The sequence below is a fragment of the Poecilia reticulata genome, linkage group LG1 (genome assembly GCF_000633615.1).
Source record: "Poecilia reticulata strain Guanapo linkage group LG1, Guppy_female_1.0+MT, whole genome shotgun sequence".
NCBI classification, from domain to species: domain Eukaryota; kingdom Metazoa; phylum Chordata; class Actinopteri; order Cyprinodontiformes; family Poeciliidae; genus Poecilia; species Poecilia reticulata.
In genome coordinates this window covers 8,034,228-8,053,408 of record NC_024331.1, presented here as the reverse complement: position 1 = coordinate 8,053,408, position 19,181 = coordinate 8,034,228, and the positions used below count along the sequence as shown (strand labels likewise).

General features: G+C 39.8%; 1 protein-coding gene across 3 annotated transcripts; it reads right to left on the bottom strand.

Moving 5' to 3' along the window:
* Positions 1–1,190: 1,190 nt before the first annotated feature.
* tmod1 (tropomodulin 1) lies at positions 1,191–18,945 on the bottom strand. Of its 3 annotated transcripts, none has more exons than XM_008415666.2 (13): positions 18,603–18,945; positions 14,112–14,181; positions 13,914–14,010; positions 13,670–13,806; positions 10,574–10,730; positions 10,147–10,263; positions 8,679–8,768; positions 7,696–7,826; positions 6,825–6,932; positions 6,590–6,733; positions 4,808–4,952; positions 4,102–4,240; positions 1,191–2,529 (listed from the first exon to the last, which is right to left on the bottom strand). In XM_008415666.2, exons 4-12 carry the CDS (start codon positions 13,790–13,792, stop codon positions 4,137–4,139), a joined length of 1,119 nt encoding a protein of 372 aa, XP_008413888.1. In that variant the 5' UTR covers positions 13,793–13,806; positions 13,914–14,010; positions 14,112–14,181; positions 18,603–18,945; the 3' UTR covers positions 1,191–2,529; positions 4,102–4,136. The 3 variants fall into 3 exon arrangements, with proteins under 3 accessions (XP_008413888.1, XP_008414062.1, XP_008414134.1); XM_008415840.2 differs by having other exon boundaries at positions 14,131–14,181; XM_008415912.2 differs by lacking the exon at positions 4,102–4,240 and having other exon boundaries at positions 18,603–18,944.
* Positions 18,946–19,181: the final 236 nt, after the last annotated feature.

The window sequence follows — 19,181 nt, the reverse complement described above, 5'->3', positions numbered from 1 at the left end:
TTTTAACCATTCATTAACTGTTCTTGTGTTTTTTGCTAACAAAACTAAATGGGGAAATATGCCAATGCTCTCTGAAATCATTGTCATTGTTGCCAAGCCGCTAATGGACGTGTTAACCCGCCACAGTCTGTCATCTTCGGCAGACATTTCGTTCATTGCGAACTTATTTGGACTTAAACTTTGTGTGTTAAAACCTCACCTGGAAAAGCCGAATTCACCTGGGAGAGTTTGGGCGCCTCGGTGGATCCACACTTTCGGGTTGTAGACGAGTAAATGTGCTCGTGAGACGCCACCGTTTCCGGATGCGTACAGGAAGGCAGGCGGTGTTTGACGCAGGGCCGGAATTTAGTTTTTCAGGGACCTAAGATTATATTTACAATGTTTTTTTTTTTGTTGGTTTTTTTTGCCAAATTAGTATTGAATTTCAAGGCAAAAAAGGCATCACGTCAAACAAACAATTACTTTTCATAAGTTTGATTTTAAGGACATAATAGGGGCAGTTGGGGGCCAAAGTCCTGTGAATCACTCTATGCCAGTACAACTTACCAAAATGTAATAATTTCAAATAATCATGTATCAGACCATAATTGAGTTCAGCATTTGCTTTCAAGTCTTTCAAAAGCATGCTTTACATGCTTTTGAAAGACTGATGTAAATATTTACAGGGGTTTATTGGGGTTCATAAAAAGATAATCTTAGGATTAGGCTGTCTTGTTTGCAACAGATTTTAAATTTATGGGAGTAGCAATAGAAAAATAAATACATAAAAAATAAAAAATAAAAACTGACCGTGTATGACTTACTTGAAAAGTCTGCAAAGAGAACGCCTTTGGTTTTGCAACACTGAAAAAACACAGGACCAGTTTCTTACAGCTAATACGGTCCAAATGGAAAAGTTTTGACATTTTTCAAAGTACTAATCTACCCGAAAGTAATTTCAGGATAAGTCTCATTTTTAAGCACGGTGAATTGGAGAACTTGTGCAGAAATCTGTTGCAGTTTTATTAGTTTAAAACAGTGTAGAGCATGAGTTTTTGATGAGGTCATGGTAAACTAAAGAGTGAAAAACATAACAGTGCTATTGCTCCATTCTGCCACCAGGTGTTACTCTGGTCTTAATGTCAGACCCAGCAGCTTACACGTGGAGGACAAAGACTATTCTGAATTAAATAATGAACATGCAACAAAACTAAATCTCAAACTTTATTAAACTCATAGACACTTTCAACTAACAACTGTGCGTTCTACATTTAAAAAAGAAAAACAGTCAAGCACTAAACCACAAAAAAAAAAAAAAAAGGAACAGAGCAGTAAAGTGTTCAAAGTCGAGTGCTTTTTGACGTTTAGCACTCGGTTACAAATGTTTACATCCATTTTTAACATTCGTTGAATCATACAAGCTGGTAACAAAGCAGTAATGTGAATTTGAGAATACATGGATTATCTTCCTTAGGAACTATGCTGGGTAAAACTGAATCTAAAACATGAATTATGAACGCAGCTTGTCATTTATGATCACATGCATCTGTGGGTTTTACTAGAGCTTTACAAATTATTAGTTGGGTTGATAACCTTCCAATTTTCATCTTATGTTACAACGAGACATTCCCACTGATTTAGAGTTGCTCTGTACTTTTTACAATTGAAATAGAGGGAACTAAAGTTTTTGATGGTAAAAAAAAGGTATTTTCTTTGGGGCATCCTGAAAATTATAGCAAACCAGTTACAGATGCATATAAATATCTTTTGAAACAGGAAGTACTAAAAAATAAAAAATAAAAGTTATTCACCAAACCAAAAGTTACCTGAATCCATTCAGAAATGCATTTTTTTTCTCCTGAAGCATTTTTTATATCGGTAAGGACAGAAAGTTGCATCGCCTTCCAGACAAATTTAAGAAAGCGATTCTTTTCATTAAAAAACAAGTTGTTTTTATAGCTTTAAATGTTTTACCAGGTTTTTCTCAAATAAATATGGTACATATAAAGTGACACGTCTCAAAATAGAAAGCTTTAAAACCGCAGAAATATGTGCATAACGGAGCATCTGACACAAAAATGATGCGCCACCTCAGATTTTTAGAACAATTCTTCTGTATATTTTTATTATCTGTTAAGTCTGAGCTTCATCGTTGTCTTTAAAGAATATACAACTAAGTTGACAAGAAAACTGAAGAGAAGTAACATTAATGGCATCACATCCCTTTTACAAAACATAACAACACTGATGTCACGAACAGGAAAATAAAAAGGCCATTTATTTTCAAAACTAGACTCTTATTACTGACAAAGCGTGCATCTCCTGGTTGGTGAGCACAGAGAGCTGCTGCTTTTAAGGTCTTAGCCAATCCAGATGCACAAAATAATTATTTTCACAAGATTTACCAAACGATGAGGAGGCTGATGGTGGAGGTCATGGACGATTGGAGGAGGATGAAGGTAGCCATTGTTTGTTTGTTTGGGTTTTTTTTTTACACATTTGTCCGACACTTTGGGAAGATGGGTCCTCCCTCAAGCCTTCTCTTTCTTACTGCAGACGGAGAGAACAACTCAGAGTTACAAAGATAAGCCAGATGTGAATTTCACAAATCTGGCCTGTATGGAAAGGAGGGAAGAAGAAAGCCTTTTTGTTTAGAAAAAAAAATATAAGAAGTCTTATTTGCAGTTTGCCACAGGTTATGTAGAGGACACAGCAAGAAGCTTGAAGAAGCTGCTCTGATCAGATTGGACCAAATGAATGAGAAAATGTACAAAGTGATGAGTGCACCTCATTCTGAATAAACCAAGCCTTCTGCAAAACACATGGAAGAGTTTGAAAGAGCATCAAGAAAGGTCTTATATTAAAGCAGAGACATTTCAAATTGCATTTTGTCATTTGCAGAAAAGAAACAGCAGAGAATCTTTCAAAGAAAGAAATTTTAAAAAACTCTGAAACTGGGCAGTGGGAAAACAGAAACAGAGGAATAGAAGTTTTGGAAAAAAAAGAGAAATGTGAGATACTGACCAGAAAATATAGAGAAAAACAACACGGACAAAAGGTTTTATTTTGAAAGGAGCTGAAAGTTGAACACCCTTTGAACAACTGGTGCCATGATGATCCTCAGGGTTACATACCAACAAAATAATGTCCAACGTAGCGCTAATGACTCAGAACTTCTTTTATCATCATTGTGCACGAAGAAAGTGCAGCAAAATGACTTTTGCAACATTTCTACTTTGTATAAAAATTGCATTATTATCATTATTAAAATTTAATTTCTGGGGATTTTGCTCCAGGTACCGTCACCTCGGTAACGGAGATGTTAACGATTGCCATAGATGAAAGGCATTTGATCAGATTGCTTCCAGGTTTCCTCTGTTTGAAAGCTTTACAGACAGATCCCACCAGGAAAATACCCAGAATTCAATGGGTTGGGGTGGGGGGGATCCACCACAATGATCTGAGTAGTGTGGCAGACTGCGTAGACTGAGACCCAATCTCGGATTATAGACAGATGTCAGTGTGAGTGGGTAAGAGTTTGTATGCTTGAAGCTAAACACAAGACCAACGACTCATTTATACGATTTTTATTACAAAAACAGATGACCAGCATCCACAAATAACTATCCAAAAGTCAATTTTGTTGTTTGCCAACCGCCAAAGAAACATCAAAGAAGAAGAAGAACTACTATCCAAAGGGTAATCCGGTTTTGGGGTACCGAGCGCACCAGGAATGTAAATGAACAGAGTGAACCGAGCACATAAAGAAAACAGAAAGGTGGGAAAAACCCACAGCAGAACAGAAGAGACGTCTTTAGATGTCTTTGAAAAGCAAAATTTCCGCAGAAAAGCCAAGTAAAAAAGTGATGCAGATCAGCAATAAAGCCTGAGAAGACGAGGCATCCAGAAGCTGCATCATTAAGTGGGATTGTTCTGACGCTCTTGAAAAGCCGGAAACAACAGAATCATTAAAGAGAAAAGGATCAATGGGAGGCGCTGCGGGGAGGCGAAGCAGAAAAGCTCAGAAGGTGGCAGAGGAACTGGCAGCGTAAAAAAAAACAAAAAAAAAGAAAGCGAGAGGAGTTGGCGGCAGAAGAAAGGGAAAGCTGAGTGACTGCACACCGTGGCGTCTGCGTCTCATTTGCGTGTCTTTGGTTTTACTTAGTCTTGCACTTGAACTTTTTTCCAAAGGCTCTCTCCAGCTCAGGAACGGACAGAGTGAAGGTGAAGGAGCCGTCCGATTCTGACCTGACGACCCGGGCTTTAAGATGGCGGCGACGAGGTGGCGGCGGAGGAAAAACAACATTAATTATGGCAGACGGAAACACTTAAACTTAAAAGATTCACATAACAAACCTAAAAAGGGTGTTTGCTAACTGACACCATGAAGTCTAAATCCAAGTGTTTATATAAAGTAATCCGTCAAATGACTTGCAAGAGGGCAGAAAACAGTTCCTTTCCTTGTTACATTTTGTTCTCTTCTGTCTTTTCTTAGTTCTTATGTCACGACTTGGGAAGGCTCTGTTTTCATTGGCCGTCCCAACCGAGTTACCAACTGATGATATCACTGCCGCTCTCCTATTGGGCTCTGAAGTAGGACTCCAGCAGATAGAGTGGAGATAAGGTGTCAGCGGCACTGACACACGCATCAGCCAACACTGCCAAATGCAACACACTGCTGACAGACTGAACGGGGTTACATAAGCAGCTCGGGTTTTAAGGGTCTGCCAAGTCCAGCATGTGCATCACAACTTTTACTTTCCCTGAAACGCCCGTGTTTGCAAAGTGTAGTGATGGATCCTACATGCGATGTTTGTGTAAAACCCACCCAAGTCGTTGTTGTTCATCATGGCGTTGGAGCCTCGCAGGCGCGGGCCCTGTTGAGTGAAATGATAGCCGAACTTTAACAAGGTGGTGTTTTTCTCCAGAATGCTGGCTATCTCCATCTCCACTTTGTTTCCCAGTGGCTGGCTCTGGAGGGAGGGAGAGAAGAAGAAGAAGGAGAAGGAGAAGAAGGAGAAGTAGAAGAAGAAGAAGAAGAGGGGTTAAGAAACCATTGACATCCAAAGCAAGCACTAGTTTCTGATTGGGAATTCCCTTTACAAACTCACAAACTCAATGCTTCAAATTGTGTAATCATCAACTTTTAAAACTTTTTTTCCCACTTTTATTCACTATTCAATCATTTTTACTTTCATTTAGCCTAAATTCTGCCTCATACCTTCTGATTTTAGTTAGCAATGAATTCATGGAGAAAGATTTTTATCATCAGGTGATATGACATTGTTAATCAGATTTTTGAAGAGAATTTTGTTCATCACAATCCCGACTTTTAATCATAAGAAAATATGTAATATGTTATATTAAACACACCCCCACAGTTCACAAATGCGTTTTTTGTCTGGTTTACATTCAAAGTCTATGTGGATGCACGTTGAGGGCCCGCTGGTGCGTTTAGAGCGTCTTGTCAGGTACGATTTGAACAGTTTGGAGCGTTGGACGCCCTCAACGCGTCCAACGCTCCAAACTGTCTACATAGACTTTAGTGTAAACCAGACGCGCCTGACCCTACAAAATGCATTTGGTGTGAACGCACCAAAAGTGCACACGTGTCGAACTTGAAGCGTCAGATGCGTTTTTGACGTGCGTAACACGTGCGTAACGCAGCATTAGATTTTTTACAGCTTGTCAGAAACTTGTTCATTTCACGCTTGCTAGCTTTGCTAACCATGCTAGCTACGCTAACTATGCTAGCTATGCTAACTATGCTAGCTTGAGGAACAAAATAGTTTTATAAATTTAACTGGCTTTGTTAAATGTATAAGACAGAAGAGCATGGCAAATAACATGTCAAAACATTACTTCATACATCTGAGCAACTTACGTTTTATAATAATTTTTGAAAAACAGATTAGATTTGAATAAAAAAATGTAATAAAAAAATGTATTTTAAAAAATAATAAATGTTTGGTAACACTTTATTTGAAGGGGTGTTCATAAGACTGACGAGACACTGTCATAAATATGACATAACACCTGTTATGAACATGAAGGAGTCTTTATTAATGGTTATGACTGTTGCCATTTGGTAAATAATGACACTTTTAATGCAGAGTTGGCACTTTTAATTGAGTTTTAGTGCAACTTTTAAAGCAACTTTGCATTAAAGTGTCATTATTTACCGAATGACACTTCATGCAACAGTCAAACATTCATAAAGACTTCTTCATGTTCATGACAGCTATGTTATGTAATTTATGACGGTGTTGTGTCAACCTTATGCACACCACGTCAAATAAAGTGTTACCCAATTTTTTCTTTTTAATTTTTGGACTTTTTTTTTTAATCTTCCCTCCAATTTTTTGCGTTTGTCTCTAGTACAAACACAAGAGATGGCAGAAAAAGGTAGCGTTTCCCTTCGCCTCCTGCTTTCTAAGTGATAAATATGGAAAAAGAACAAATGCCGAGGCATGTTATGAAAAATCGTCAACGAGTGAGTCAGCGTGACACATCACTATGTAATCTAAAAGGCATTAGACTGAAGTGGTACAAATGGCTTGTGTAAAGTGAATCCGCCCGCGGTGAGTGGCATGCGGGAGTCGGCTGGTACCTGATTGTCGATTTTAATCTCCAGTAGAGTGGCGTTATTCTGCAGTGATTCGATCAGGGACAGGATTCCAGCCCCGGTGATGAAGTTTGACTCGACATTCAGACTCTTCAGAGTTGAGTTCACCTTCAGCATCTCTGCCAGTGCCTGAGGAGAAACGGTGCAGGAACTCAGTTAACCTTTTGCTGTAAAGGGATGTTACTCTGTGTCTATTTAGGTGAAATCCCCAAAGGCTTACAAATGCTACAGGGTCGTTGCTCCTTGTTCCAACAATGCTGAACCTCTCCACCACGGTGTTCTTCATCAGTGCTTCGGCATAAGCCTTCAGTATTTGGATGGGGATATTCTGGGTAACAAGGAGAACACAGTGAAACAGCAACACATTGCATTTTTGAGCAAGACGACTTGCAAGAAGTTTCAAACACAAATAGATGTACAACCAGCCTGTCCACCGGTTTAAATTTAAAACACTTTACCGACATAAAAACTGGGTCTACACTTTGACAGTCACGATACAGCCGTGCAGTTAAACCAATTTAAAAACACCGACCATGTGGAGGGAAGGGAGGCTTACAGAAGTTGCAGCGTCAACCTGAACTCTAGCAGAATTTTAGTTGTCCAAAATACAGGTTTTGTCACAAATGGACATTGACAATGCTTCAGTTAGAAACCTGAAGCATTAATTAAAAAGAAAACATTAAAATTACGACACATATCCATTAAAACTGAAATTATCTCAGTTTAAAATGTTTACATTTGACCAGGGTTCTGTCTTTGTTTTAGATTAATTAACGCTAATTAATTAGAGACAATACGAAACAGCAAAATGTTTATTTAAATAGTTTAAATCCATTATTTTGGAAAATCAATTGTATCCTATTTTTGTGCAGATGGATATAAAATCAGATAATATTTCATTTTGATAGTATAATTGTAGGACTTGGTGTTTTTTCAAAAGAAAAATTCTCTAATTTGGAGAACAATGTATAGAATACATTTTGCCTTTTTCTTCTTTTTTTTTTTTTTTCAAACTGTCTGTAAATGTTGCACAGTGGATTTTTCGACCATGTGGTCGGTTGTTGTTATTGCGTGTGATGAAACCTTCCCACCTTTATGTTGTTGAGGTTGACCTCCACCAGGTCAGGATCGTTCCTCTTTACCCTCATCAATGTTTCCTCGACGTCAGTGGAGTTGGGCTCCTCGTCGGGGACTGGTTTATACTGGGTACACTGGATCACACCTGGGAGGCAACACGAGATTAGCTGCTGTGGCTGTAAAGAAATTAAAAACTGTTTTTGTTACACAAAGAATAAGATATTCTTTACTCAATGAATTCATTATGCTTTGGGAAGAGGGTCCCATCCAAACCATAAAGCCACATTTTTTATTTCTTTATTACAGTTAAGTTTATAACAAACACATTGGGATTACCAGCCTAAAATAAGTCAATAATTCTCCTGTTCCCTCCCATTTATCACTGTTCATTTGAAAACCTTCGTGACCAACACTTTCAGCTGGCGGTTTGGATACGGATTTGTTTATCTGATGAATACATTTGGAAGTGTTAAGCTCTCACACGGCTCAAAGCTGAGGAAGACCAACACAAAGCGTCTCCTCAGAAGATATACAACGGGTTTCGAAGCGTGTTCACGTCCAAATGACGAAGAAAATCTGTACAGTAGTTTATAAAATTCAATGTAAACAGATGACTCAGTATAGTCTTTTCTCTTTTCCAGGAGAAAACATGTGGGATTTGAGCCCGAAACAAAGGCAACCCCCCCCCCAAAGAGCTAAAGATGATTGTCTATTTTAAAGTCGGTGTCGTCGTTCTGACTGACTGATTGTTTCGTTTAAATCCACGCCTGCTCTCGTCAGCGTTTCTCTGCCAGGCGCCACATAAACGTGTTTGTGTCAGATAAAAGCTGGTCCTGTCGCGAATGTTTCCATCCAATACAATAAACTTCAAGTGAGTTTGTACATACAGTGTGTGTGTGTGTGTGTGTGTGTGTGTGTGTGTGTGTGTGTGTGTGTGTGTGTATGTGTGTGTGTGTGTGTGTGTGTGTGTGTGTGTGTGTGCGTGTGTTTTACATACTGTTGAGGCCTTGCTTGTTGACTATGGTGCTGCTGGCCAGCGCTTCGTAGTACTGCTGGTTGCTCATCAGGGTGTGCATGCCCAGGATAGCTGAAAAAGCAGAAGACGCCAAAATAAAAATCAATACAGTGATAAATCTGATAGATGAAAAGGCCAAAAGCACTTCCATCTTGGAGCAAACTCCAAAACTTATTTACATGCTTTTCCAGATTCAAATGTAAAACGCTTTAAAAATCCTTTTAAAACAATTTTTTTTGGGCTTTTGGTTTTTGTTTGTCTAAAGACAAGAGACAAAAAATGTGAATGGCAGACAGATGAGATGGATAAGTGCATGCACGAACAAAAAAAAAAAAATAATGCGTTAAATCATTTTTAGCCTGAAAAGAACTTTGAGAAAAAACTGAAACGTAGGACTCACTAAAACAAATGTAGTTGTATTGACTGATGCTTTTCTTCAGTCAATTAAAAACATTTTTATGCAAAAAGCTGTCAGGGGCTAACATCATAAATTTTAAGTCACTAAAAACTCAGTTACTGCACTTTTTTAGTGTAAAAAATGTTGTTAATTGCAATTTATTGTTATTAACTCATCAGAATTTAATCCAAAACTGTATATCGACAAAACACAACGTTTTCAATTCAGAAATGCTGGCCGCAAATAATTTGTGCCGTCCTCAATCAGAAACAGATTTTGTTTTATGTTATCAAAACAATCAAACCTGTTTTTTAATGGCTCATAGCTTTGTGCACTTTTCCTTGTTTATTTTGATGATTTATCCTCAATGGTGAACCTGCAGGTCCTTGAGGTTGGAAGGCTTCTTTGCCATCACCCTAATCGTTAGCCACTTCCACAGATCAGGTTTAATTTCATCATCAACATCACTTCCAACCAGAAGAAACATCTTCCAAAAAAATCTAAACATTAGCTTGAACCTAAATCTATCAGGGGTGTGAGTAGGTTTGGGCTTAACTATCGGTATGAAATGCAGATCGAGATTAAATGTGACTGCAGGGGTATGAAAATAATCAAGATTTTTCATGCCAAACATTGTTTGCTCACGCATCAACAAATGTGTCACGTCTAGTAAACATAGTGCCACTGTTTACTAGGACGCAGTATTTTAGTTAACAGAAAAACCTCATTAACAGGAGAGGGATCCTCAAATATTCCATGCAAACACAGAGCGGTGTCATTAAATACCCAGAACGCAGCTCAGTTAGTGGACAGAGATCCAGCAGAAGTAGGATAAGGAGAAAATGGTGAAACCGATGGAGAGATGAAGGGGAGAATGAGGAGGGAAGATGGAAGGAATGCTAAAGGAAATGGAGAAATGAAGAGTTAATGTGAGGGGAAACAAGGGCTGGAAAGGCCAAAGACGTCTTCATTACTCATTACAGAGTCAGTGTGTGGAGGACATTTCTGAGGTGTTGCATTAGAGGGGTTAGGGTCCGTGTCGGGATGAACTACCTGCAATGTCGCAGAGTTCTGCATCGGAGGCACTGGCCAGGGCTTCCTCCAGCTCCGGCTCCAGGGTCACGTTCTCTATGATGGGGTCCACCCTCTGTTTTGGCACCCACGCCTTTCCTGTGGAAGGTGCGAAAGAGTTTCAGACAAAGCCATTTGCTGCACTGTGGCACCAGAACAAAACAACCATATCAAACCGTCTGAAAGAAGGTTGCGTGTTTACCTGAACCGACGTGAAGCTGTAGCTGCACAGTAAATGTTTTACTAATACTTAAGCAGATTTTGGTTGCAAAAGAAGACATGAAATATCCCAACAGGTTGAGACCCTAAGATGTTTTGTTTCTTCTGATAAAAATCCAAAGTTCAAAGAAGTCTGCTTTGCTGTTGTAAAAGGATTAATGGTTTCTTTAAAGGAAACGGTGGTACCTACCTCTCTTCTCGCCGGTGAACGGCACCAGGTCTTCTCTGTCAGGATGCTCCTTGGCCTGCTTCTCCAGATGGGCCAGCAGGTCGTCTCTCTGAAATGTTCCTGTTGGTGATTTCTTGGTCTGGTCCTTCTGTCGAAGGCCGGCAGGCAGCAACGCATTCTAGGCAGGAAGGGAAATCTAGATTGTTTTAAAACTTGTCTTTTTTTCAGATCAGTGAGAAAGTCGTCTTCTGAGAGAAGAAGACGGTTTTCTTGTTTTTCTACTAGTATTGCTGAAGTGTTAAAAGTAGCAGTATGTAACCTTTATAGACAATGTTTTTATTTGTACATATTTGTTAAAGCTGTCGCTATGTCATGACAATCTGTTGGATAATCCAGCTCCTCATCTTCTCCGTGGTCCTATTGACATCTGCAGAAATACACCACTTCCGGTCAGAAACAACCAATCAGAGCCTGGAGGAGGGTCTTAACGCTGGCAATCACACTTGTGTACACCCTGACCCTTGCTCTGTGCTAGGCTACGCCAGAAAAACAGTTTTCCTGTAACGGTAAGTTGCTTCTCCGCCATTAGCACATTTAGCAACGCTTACCCAAAACACATTTAGCAACGCTTACCCAAAACTGATTGTCAGCGCAAAACGCTCCTCCTCCTGGCTCTTATTGTTTTTATTCTTTTATTGTTTTATTTCTGTTTTTATTCTTATTGTTTTATTGTTTCTTACCCTCTAATAGCAACCGCTCTCACACTCTTGGCATGATAACAGATATAAATGATAATGACCACTCACACCGGAAAGGCTAAAAAAAAACAAAAAAACAAAACAGCCACAACCTCGTCCATCCACAAATCAAAAGAAAATCAAACTGCCAGAAAAGTAGGATACAAAACAGAAACTGCTAGTAAATATAACTCCCCCATCAATCTTCCTCTTATCTTTCCTCTGCCCAGCGGAGGGATCAAGGAGTTTCCCACACCGTTACGGCACATTAGTTTTTTTCATGATGGACCAAGAGTGAAAACCAGATCTCTTGGAGGCTCTACTTATAGCTCCGTATCTTATCACAGTTCTCAGCACTCCCAAGCCTCCATGCAGCCCGGTCTGCCTCTCTCTCTCTCTGTCTCCCTCAGTCTACCCTCGGGGCTATTCCTCTAAATAAAAGCCGGCGTGGAGCAACAATATTGCGACAAAAGATTTTCAAGAACTTCCCGAGCAGTGCGCAGTCGGTGAGAGGCACATGTTCCTGCCGACCTTTCTTTGGTGCTCTCGGCTCCGGATGACGAGCCTCGGTACCAACTTATTTTTAACAACAGTAGAATCTGTTTCTCTCATCTTACACAGCTAAATCCTTCACCGAGCCTGCCAGCAGCAGGCATGGGCCAGTTCCCGGTATCAAGGTTTAACAAGGTTTAAAAAGAACAAAAAAACCCAGGATGGTTTAAAAACCAATAACGATCTCTTTAATAAGATTCCAGAGAGAATGCTGGAGTGAACAGAGTTCTTCTAAACCGTATGGAAAACAGGTAGGGACAGGTAGGCGCGTCCCCCTTAGCAACCGTCCACTTCTTGTTTTCAGCAAGTGAATTTTCATGTTAGCAAAATATTCCGTTTTAAACTAAATATTTAGGATGCTAACTAAATATTCAGTTTTGAACTAAATATTTAGCATTTTAGCTGAAAATTTAGTTTGAAGCTAAATATTTAATTTGCCAACCAAATATTTGGTTTGAAGATAAATATGTAACATGCTAACTAAACATTAAGTTGAAGAAAAAAATTTAACATGCTAACTAAATATTTAGTTTGAAGAAAAAAATTTAACATGCTAATTAAATATTTAGTTTGAAGAAAAAAATGTAACATGCCAACTAAATATTTAGTTTGAAGATAAATATTTAACAACCTAACTAAACATTTAGTTTGGAACTAAATATTTATGATTTTAGTTAAATATTTAACTGTGGCATTTATAAATGAATTAATAATATGACTTTAAAAGACAAACCCATTATTCCAGGCTAAATAACTCAAATCATTGATGCAAATTTTTGACTGTGTAACTTTATGAATCCACCCCACAGGCAAGAATGTTGATGGATTAAATTTTTATGTCAACAAAATCACCCATGTTAGCCGGCAAATAAAAGTTGCTTTTGCCTTGAGCCCTAACCAAAGAACACCAAGTATCCGCAGCAGTAAATAAACCAGCATGTTTCATTAGCTATAAACACAAAGAGCCGAGCCAAGTCTAGACGTCCAACAGTAAGACAACACGTGTACTCAATGTTCTCCTGATGACAGTATTATTGCGCTCATGTTCAGTCAAAACAGCTGGCAGAGTTGTTGCTGTGTTTTTTTTTTTTTTTTTTTGTCCTACGTGGGACTTTTTCAGAGTCTTTACCAGAAGTGATGCAGGACAGTGTCTCTCTACGTCACATCAAACGGACACTTCAGCGTTGTGTGCGCCCCTGACCATCCGAACGAACGCGCACAAACAAAATCCAGGCGCGCGCGTCGTCCTGTTTACGTCATGGAAGCCCCTGCAGTTGCTCACCGCTGGCATCCGTCTCACTAACACACATGCGCAGTCCTCCACCCTGAGCCCCACCAGTCATTCCCTTGGCATGGAGCGGGGGCTCCTGTCTCTTCACAMGCAGCGAGACATCCATCTGAAAGCTAATATAGCTCCCCTCACAGCCATAGCTCACGATAAGTAACAGTGCATGCAGAAATGCTATTAGCACAAAGACAACACAGTTACCCATGATGCATTGTATTTTCTGCGGCCGTACACACGACAATAAGAACAATCTAGAACAATCTTCAACAACTCTGGCAAAAGTATATATACATCTTTTTCGCAGTTTTCTTTTTTTTCCTTACATGTCAACCACAAACTTAAGAATGAGAGGAATAAAGTTTGTACTTTTTCCATATTATTGTTCTTACTGTGTGTAGTTCATCTAGTAAAAAAATCAAAATAACCAGCTTCACAGTATTCTAATTGAAAAGAAAAAAAAGGAGGTTGCTCTAAGACAGCGTGACCCCATAACTTTGCAGTGAAGAGAAAATAATATGACTCTCTTCGTTATAAACCCACGTCAGGATCGAGTTCCTCCAGCTCGTCCTCTAGCCGCTGCAGCTCCTCCTCCGACAGCTTCTTCAGCAGCTCGTCCTCGTCTATGTCCCTGTACTTGTCCATCTCCTTCTTCAACAGCGACATGATGAGCCGCACACCTGGAAACAAACAGCGTCAATTTCAATACGAGAAGATCTCACATATAAGCAATTGGAAATTATATACGAGTTCATCTTGACGAAACATATTCAAACTGCATCCTCACCTCCACAACCTCCCCCGAACCAGAGAGACTAAAAAGACAACTGAGCTGGAGAATGTGGACTCAATTTGAAAATATCTAGAATGATGGAGGCAGTGGACTGGAAAGAGGCAAAAAAAAAAAATAAAAAATACAGATCAAGTACCTGGAATTTGGAAAGAACACCAAAAACAAAAAATAAAAACAAAAATTTACATTCACCTCAGTGACGCTCACTCACGYCAACGGTAGGCTGAGACCAAAAGGTGTCCAAACTGGGATGGTGCAACAGCTGTAAGCAGCAGAGGCAAGAAGGTTCAGGAGAACGGTGCTTTGGATACTTTTAATTATCATCATCGTATCTGCAGTAGCTCGTTATTTACTGAGTAACTAATAAAAATCTACACAGAAAACAGAAAACTGAGATGGTGCTCCCCCCTGAAACACACCGTAAACAGACACTATAAAGAATTGAGGCAACTGCGACACAATGGGAAGCCTAGCCATCTTGCAATTCAAAGGTTGTGGGTTCAATTCCAGTTTTCCCCAACCAGGTTGTGCCCAACCAGGGAACGGCACTAAGCCACAAGTTTCCTTCTCCTGTTGCTGAGTGTGAATCCAGTGTGAAGCACTATGATTACTATGATTACGCTTAAAGGGTCGCAACATCTTCAGGTAAACAACTGCATTACTTATTAAAGCTACAGTGTATATCTTTTATGAAGAATATGGATTATTTTTTTACATATTTTTAAAACAATGACTTTGTCATGAGGCTGGTAATCTGTGAAGTAAATCCCATGCCCTGCCTCTCCCAATTCTAACTGCAGAAATACAAAGCTCAGTTTGAAACAACCAATCAGAACCAGGAGGAGGGTCTTAGCGCTGTCAGTCACGGTTGCGTACATGCTGCTCACACACTCCCTCTTTCTCTCCGCTGTGCTATAGTGACTTCTGGACAGCTAGCAATGTCATGAATACTAAGGCTAGTCAGCATGACAGTGGATAAACGGCTTTCCTGGAATGGTAAGTTGTTTCTCTGCCATTAGCACATGGAGCAGCACATACACAAGCATAATTGAGAGCGTGAAGACCTTCCTCCTAGCTGTGATTGGTTGTTTTTGATCAAAAGTGGTGCATTTCTGTATAGCTCAGGGAGAGGTAGCAGCAGCTTGATTATCTGAGTATCTGTCTTATAACAGTCACGCCATATTGGCTCTTTTAACAAATATGTAAAAAAACTTTTTTTTTCTAGTAAGAGTCACAAACTGTAGCTTTAAGTATGACAAATATCCAATGCAGCTCCAACGTCCTGGCCCAGCTAATCTGGATTTATAACAAATGAGAGTTTACTAATTATTCCTTTGCTGAACCAAACAGAGACAACACACTGAGTGAAAGTGTGTTTCCTGCCAAGATGACTTTGGAGACCCACTAATTTGTTTCCATCTTCAAAGGTTCCTTCAAACGCTACAGCAAGGGAGATGTGTTTAGATGCACTTGACAAATATGTCCCTGCATGATAATTTTGGAGTCTGCAGTAAATTATTAATCGCATTTTTTTTTTTGTATTAAATAAGCATAGATATGATTCAAGCTGTAAATTTTTCTCTGTCTGCCAGCAGGTGTTTTTCCATGGTCAGGAGAAGCTGGGTCAAACCCACCTTTATTTTGTTCTGCTTTCTGCAAGATCAGTGAGAGGACATGTTACCAAAACATAAGATCAAGAACTGGGCTGGAGTCCAAATAACACTGTCTGCAACTCTACTGGAAGACACTGGTGATATCAAACAGACCACTCTCCTGTGTCTGAGTTTCTACAAGCCTCGGCTTCAAAACAGGACGCACAAACTCAAAACCCACACTGGAATAGACTGATCCGTCTGAAACGGTTTCAACAGCAGAAGTATTTTTCTTCTTGTATGAAATACCGATATGTTTCAGTAATCAGAGGGGTTAAAAGCTTTTGCAAACTTTCAATTAGCAGGAAAACTGGACGGGAAGAGAGTTTAAATGTCAGAAGACTGTCAACTAACAGTGAAGGAGTTCTGTTAGTTGACAGATTCAACTGAAAAATGCTGTGTTAATCTATTTCATTGTGGTCTTTGTGTGAAGTGGCTTTTAATTGCGTTGCTAGAGCTGTGTCTTTGGTGCAGCGTAGTGGAAATGTTTAAATACATCAGTATGAATGGCATGCTAGTTCTAGAGTTACATATTCAAGCTCAAATGAATACATAAACCCACATTACATTTTAGTTAGGTGTCATTTAGCAAGTTGCAAAGAAAATGTACATTTTGGGTGCACTTTATTTGATGGGGTGTGCATAATAAGACTGACATAACATCTGTCATGAAAATGAAGGAGTCTTTATGAATGTCTATGACTGCTGTCATGAAATGTCAGTTGGTAAATAATGACACTTTTAATGCAAAGTTGCATTAAAAGTCCCATCTTTGCATGATTTTGCAAACTGTCACTTTAGTCCAAAGTTGACCCTTTTAATGGAGTATCAATGCAACATTTAGAGCAACTATGCATTATAAGTGTCATTATTTACCAAATGACACTTCATGACGACAGTCAGAMATTCATAAAGACTTCATGTTCCTGACAGGTGCTATGCCATGTTAATAACGGTGTCGTGTCAGTTTCATGCAGACCCCGTTAAATAAAGTGTTACCACATTTTGCAACCATCATCAAGTCTTTTGGTGTAATTTTGGTTGGATATTTTGCCCACTTGTTTTTTCAGAAATAGAAGAGTTTAATTTTCTTCTAGCAAGGACTCGTCTTTTATGCACTACGAGCAAATTTTCAACTGTTAGAAACCGCCAACTATGTCTGTTCATGAAGCTGTTATTTGAGGTGAAGTTAAATATACGGAAGCAGTCCACCTTCATTATCAACCCACTTTGTGTAACGCACCACTACTACTGGCAGCTGAACTAACCCTCAGCATGATATAACCACCACCATGCTCAACACTGAAGGCCTCATTGACAAACACTTTTTGTCCTGGTGGACAAACAGCGTGGTCATCTGACAAAAAAAAACAACCTTGGAGAAGCCTTCAGAGTGTCGATGTTTGACTGTGTTCATTTTAGAGCAGAAGCTCCCTTTTTCTTCAGGGACCCCTCAGTGATGTAAAACAATCTACTCTGCTATGACTGAAGTGTTTGAGCAGATTCTAGCTTACGTCAGGCAAAAGCCGGTGTTGCTTCTGAGCTGTTCCTGAACACCAACATCCTTTAGCCTGAGAGCGAGAGGGTCAGATGGTTGAACCTTGGAGACAGTTGAGTTGTGTCAACAGCACAATGATCCCAAAAACATTATTTTCTAAGCCCTTCTCCGCCACGTTCAGGAGAGCGTTTCCACCATCAGTTGGATTTTCTCTGGGCAGGTGGAGTCGAAACCAAAATGCCTAACATGGTGTCATATTAGTGCGACGGCAAACATGACGCACTGGTATTCCTCACGCTTGTCGCAACCAGTGGGGTTTTCCGGTAACCCAAGCAATGAATTGTGTGGTGTGACACAAGTAGATCTACCATAACTGCATCGTTGTTCTGCTGACCTACAACATAAGAGGTCCCAGTCAGACCCAAACAACTGCGGTACAGGTCAGCTGTTTGGGTTGCTTTTCCGACGGAAAACGGACAAAATAGTGTATCAAACCACACCGACCTATGGTGTACCGTTCAGTGGAAACAAGCCATTTGTGAATTCTGCTTTTAAAAAAAGCTGCGATTGAGGTCAATCACTAAAATATCTTAAGTAGATCATTAAATGCTCAGGAAAACTGGAATTTATTCACCTAAATTGTAGCTGAAGCTGTTAAGGAGCAATGTTATGTCAGTATGCTGCATTACTTCAGCTGTTGAATTGTACAGATTTCTCAAATAGAAAACAGCTGAGGGACAACTGGTCCGCCTATGTTAGCCGCATGTCATAACATGCATAAGAGAGCTTATCCTCTGCATTAAAGTGTCTATTTCACAGATAAACAGTGGGTATTAAAACAATATGTGACATCGTGACAGTGTGGATAGATTGACTAACATCTGTACACATCACCAACTTTTGTCAAACAAAGTTGTCAGTTTTTGTTTCTGAAAACAGCAAACTCCTTTGCGTTTTGTTCATTTTGGGGACCAGCGAAGGTTCATGTGTCATAATAACTTGTGTGGTGAGTGAAATGTAAACGTACTCTGAGCTTTCTTGGACTTGACTGCGTTCTATAGGGGTCAAAATGTCATGTTTAATCAAGGTTACCTCACTTCACTGGTTGTATGCATGTGGTTAGGTTTGCGTTTTGAAATGTACATTATTTAGGAATAAATATGGTGAATATTGATGGTGAACCAATATGAAACATTGAGAATGGGAAGAATATTCCTCCATATACAAGAAACAATATGCTTATCCAAACTCAAAAGAAAAATCATGACTGCTCGTGAATTAGTTTGCTGTGGAGAGATATGTTTAATTTCTATAAACACTGCAAACCTGTCGGATAAGCAGAAAAAAATATACTTCCGGCATATAAAGTGAAAGTTTTTCCACACATTTTCAAGAAGACGCTCTCTTAAAGCGCTGCTGCTTTGGAATAAAACTTTCTCCATGCAAAATCAACACCGTCAACTAGAAAAGCATCTTCACCTATTTGACTACTTTATTGCTCGCAGACAGTAACTTTTGCATCAATTTACGTACCTCCTTCGGCGCTATTAATAGCCGGTCCGGCTCTACTGGGTGACAGCAACGAATACTTTGACCAGATATGGTTTCCCTTTTGGAGCCGCAGTGAGAGCTGCGCTCGGCTGCAGGCGCACAAACCGGGGGGAATCCGCCCGAAATAAAAACGCGCTCCGCTACACGGAACCGGCCATGACCCGTGGACAGATTGGTTACTGAATTCAGTAGAAGTCGAGGCGTCCCCTCTCCTCTCCCGTCTTTGCTCAGCTCTTGGTGGGTTTGCGGAAAGCTGAGTCTAATCTCCCTAAAACGGCAAAGTCAACTTGTGGAGAGGTGATCCTCCTCCTCCTTTCTTCCTCCCCCAACACGCGGCTGCCCTGTCACTCCAGTGATGTCATGAAGAGGCGCTGCGTTCATTATCGGACACAATTGTTTTGCGGTTTTCTCGTATTGAACTTTTCGATGTCTTGAAACGTCATGGGGCGTTTCGTACCCGCTTTGGCCACAAGTATGTTCTTTGTATTTATTTATTTTTTTTAAATCCACCGAAAAGAAATGGTTAGCGCTTACAGGTGAATATTTACCAATAGGTGGTCG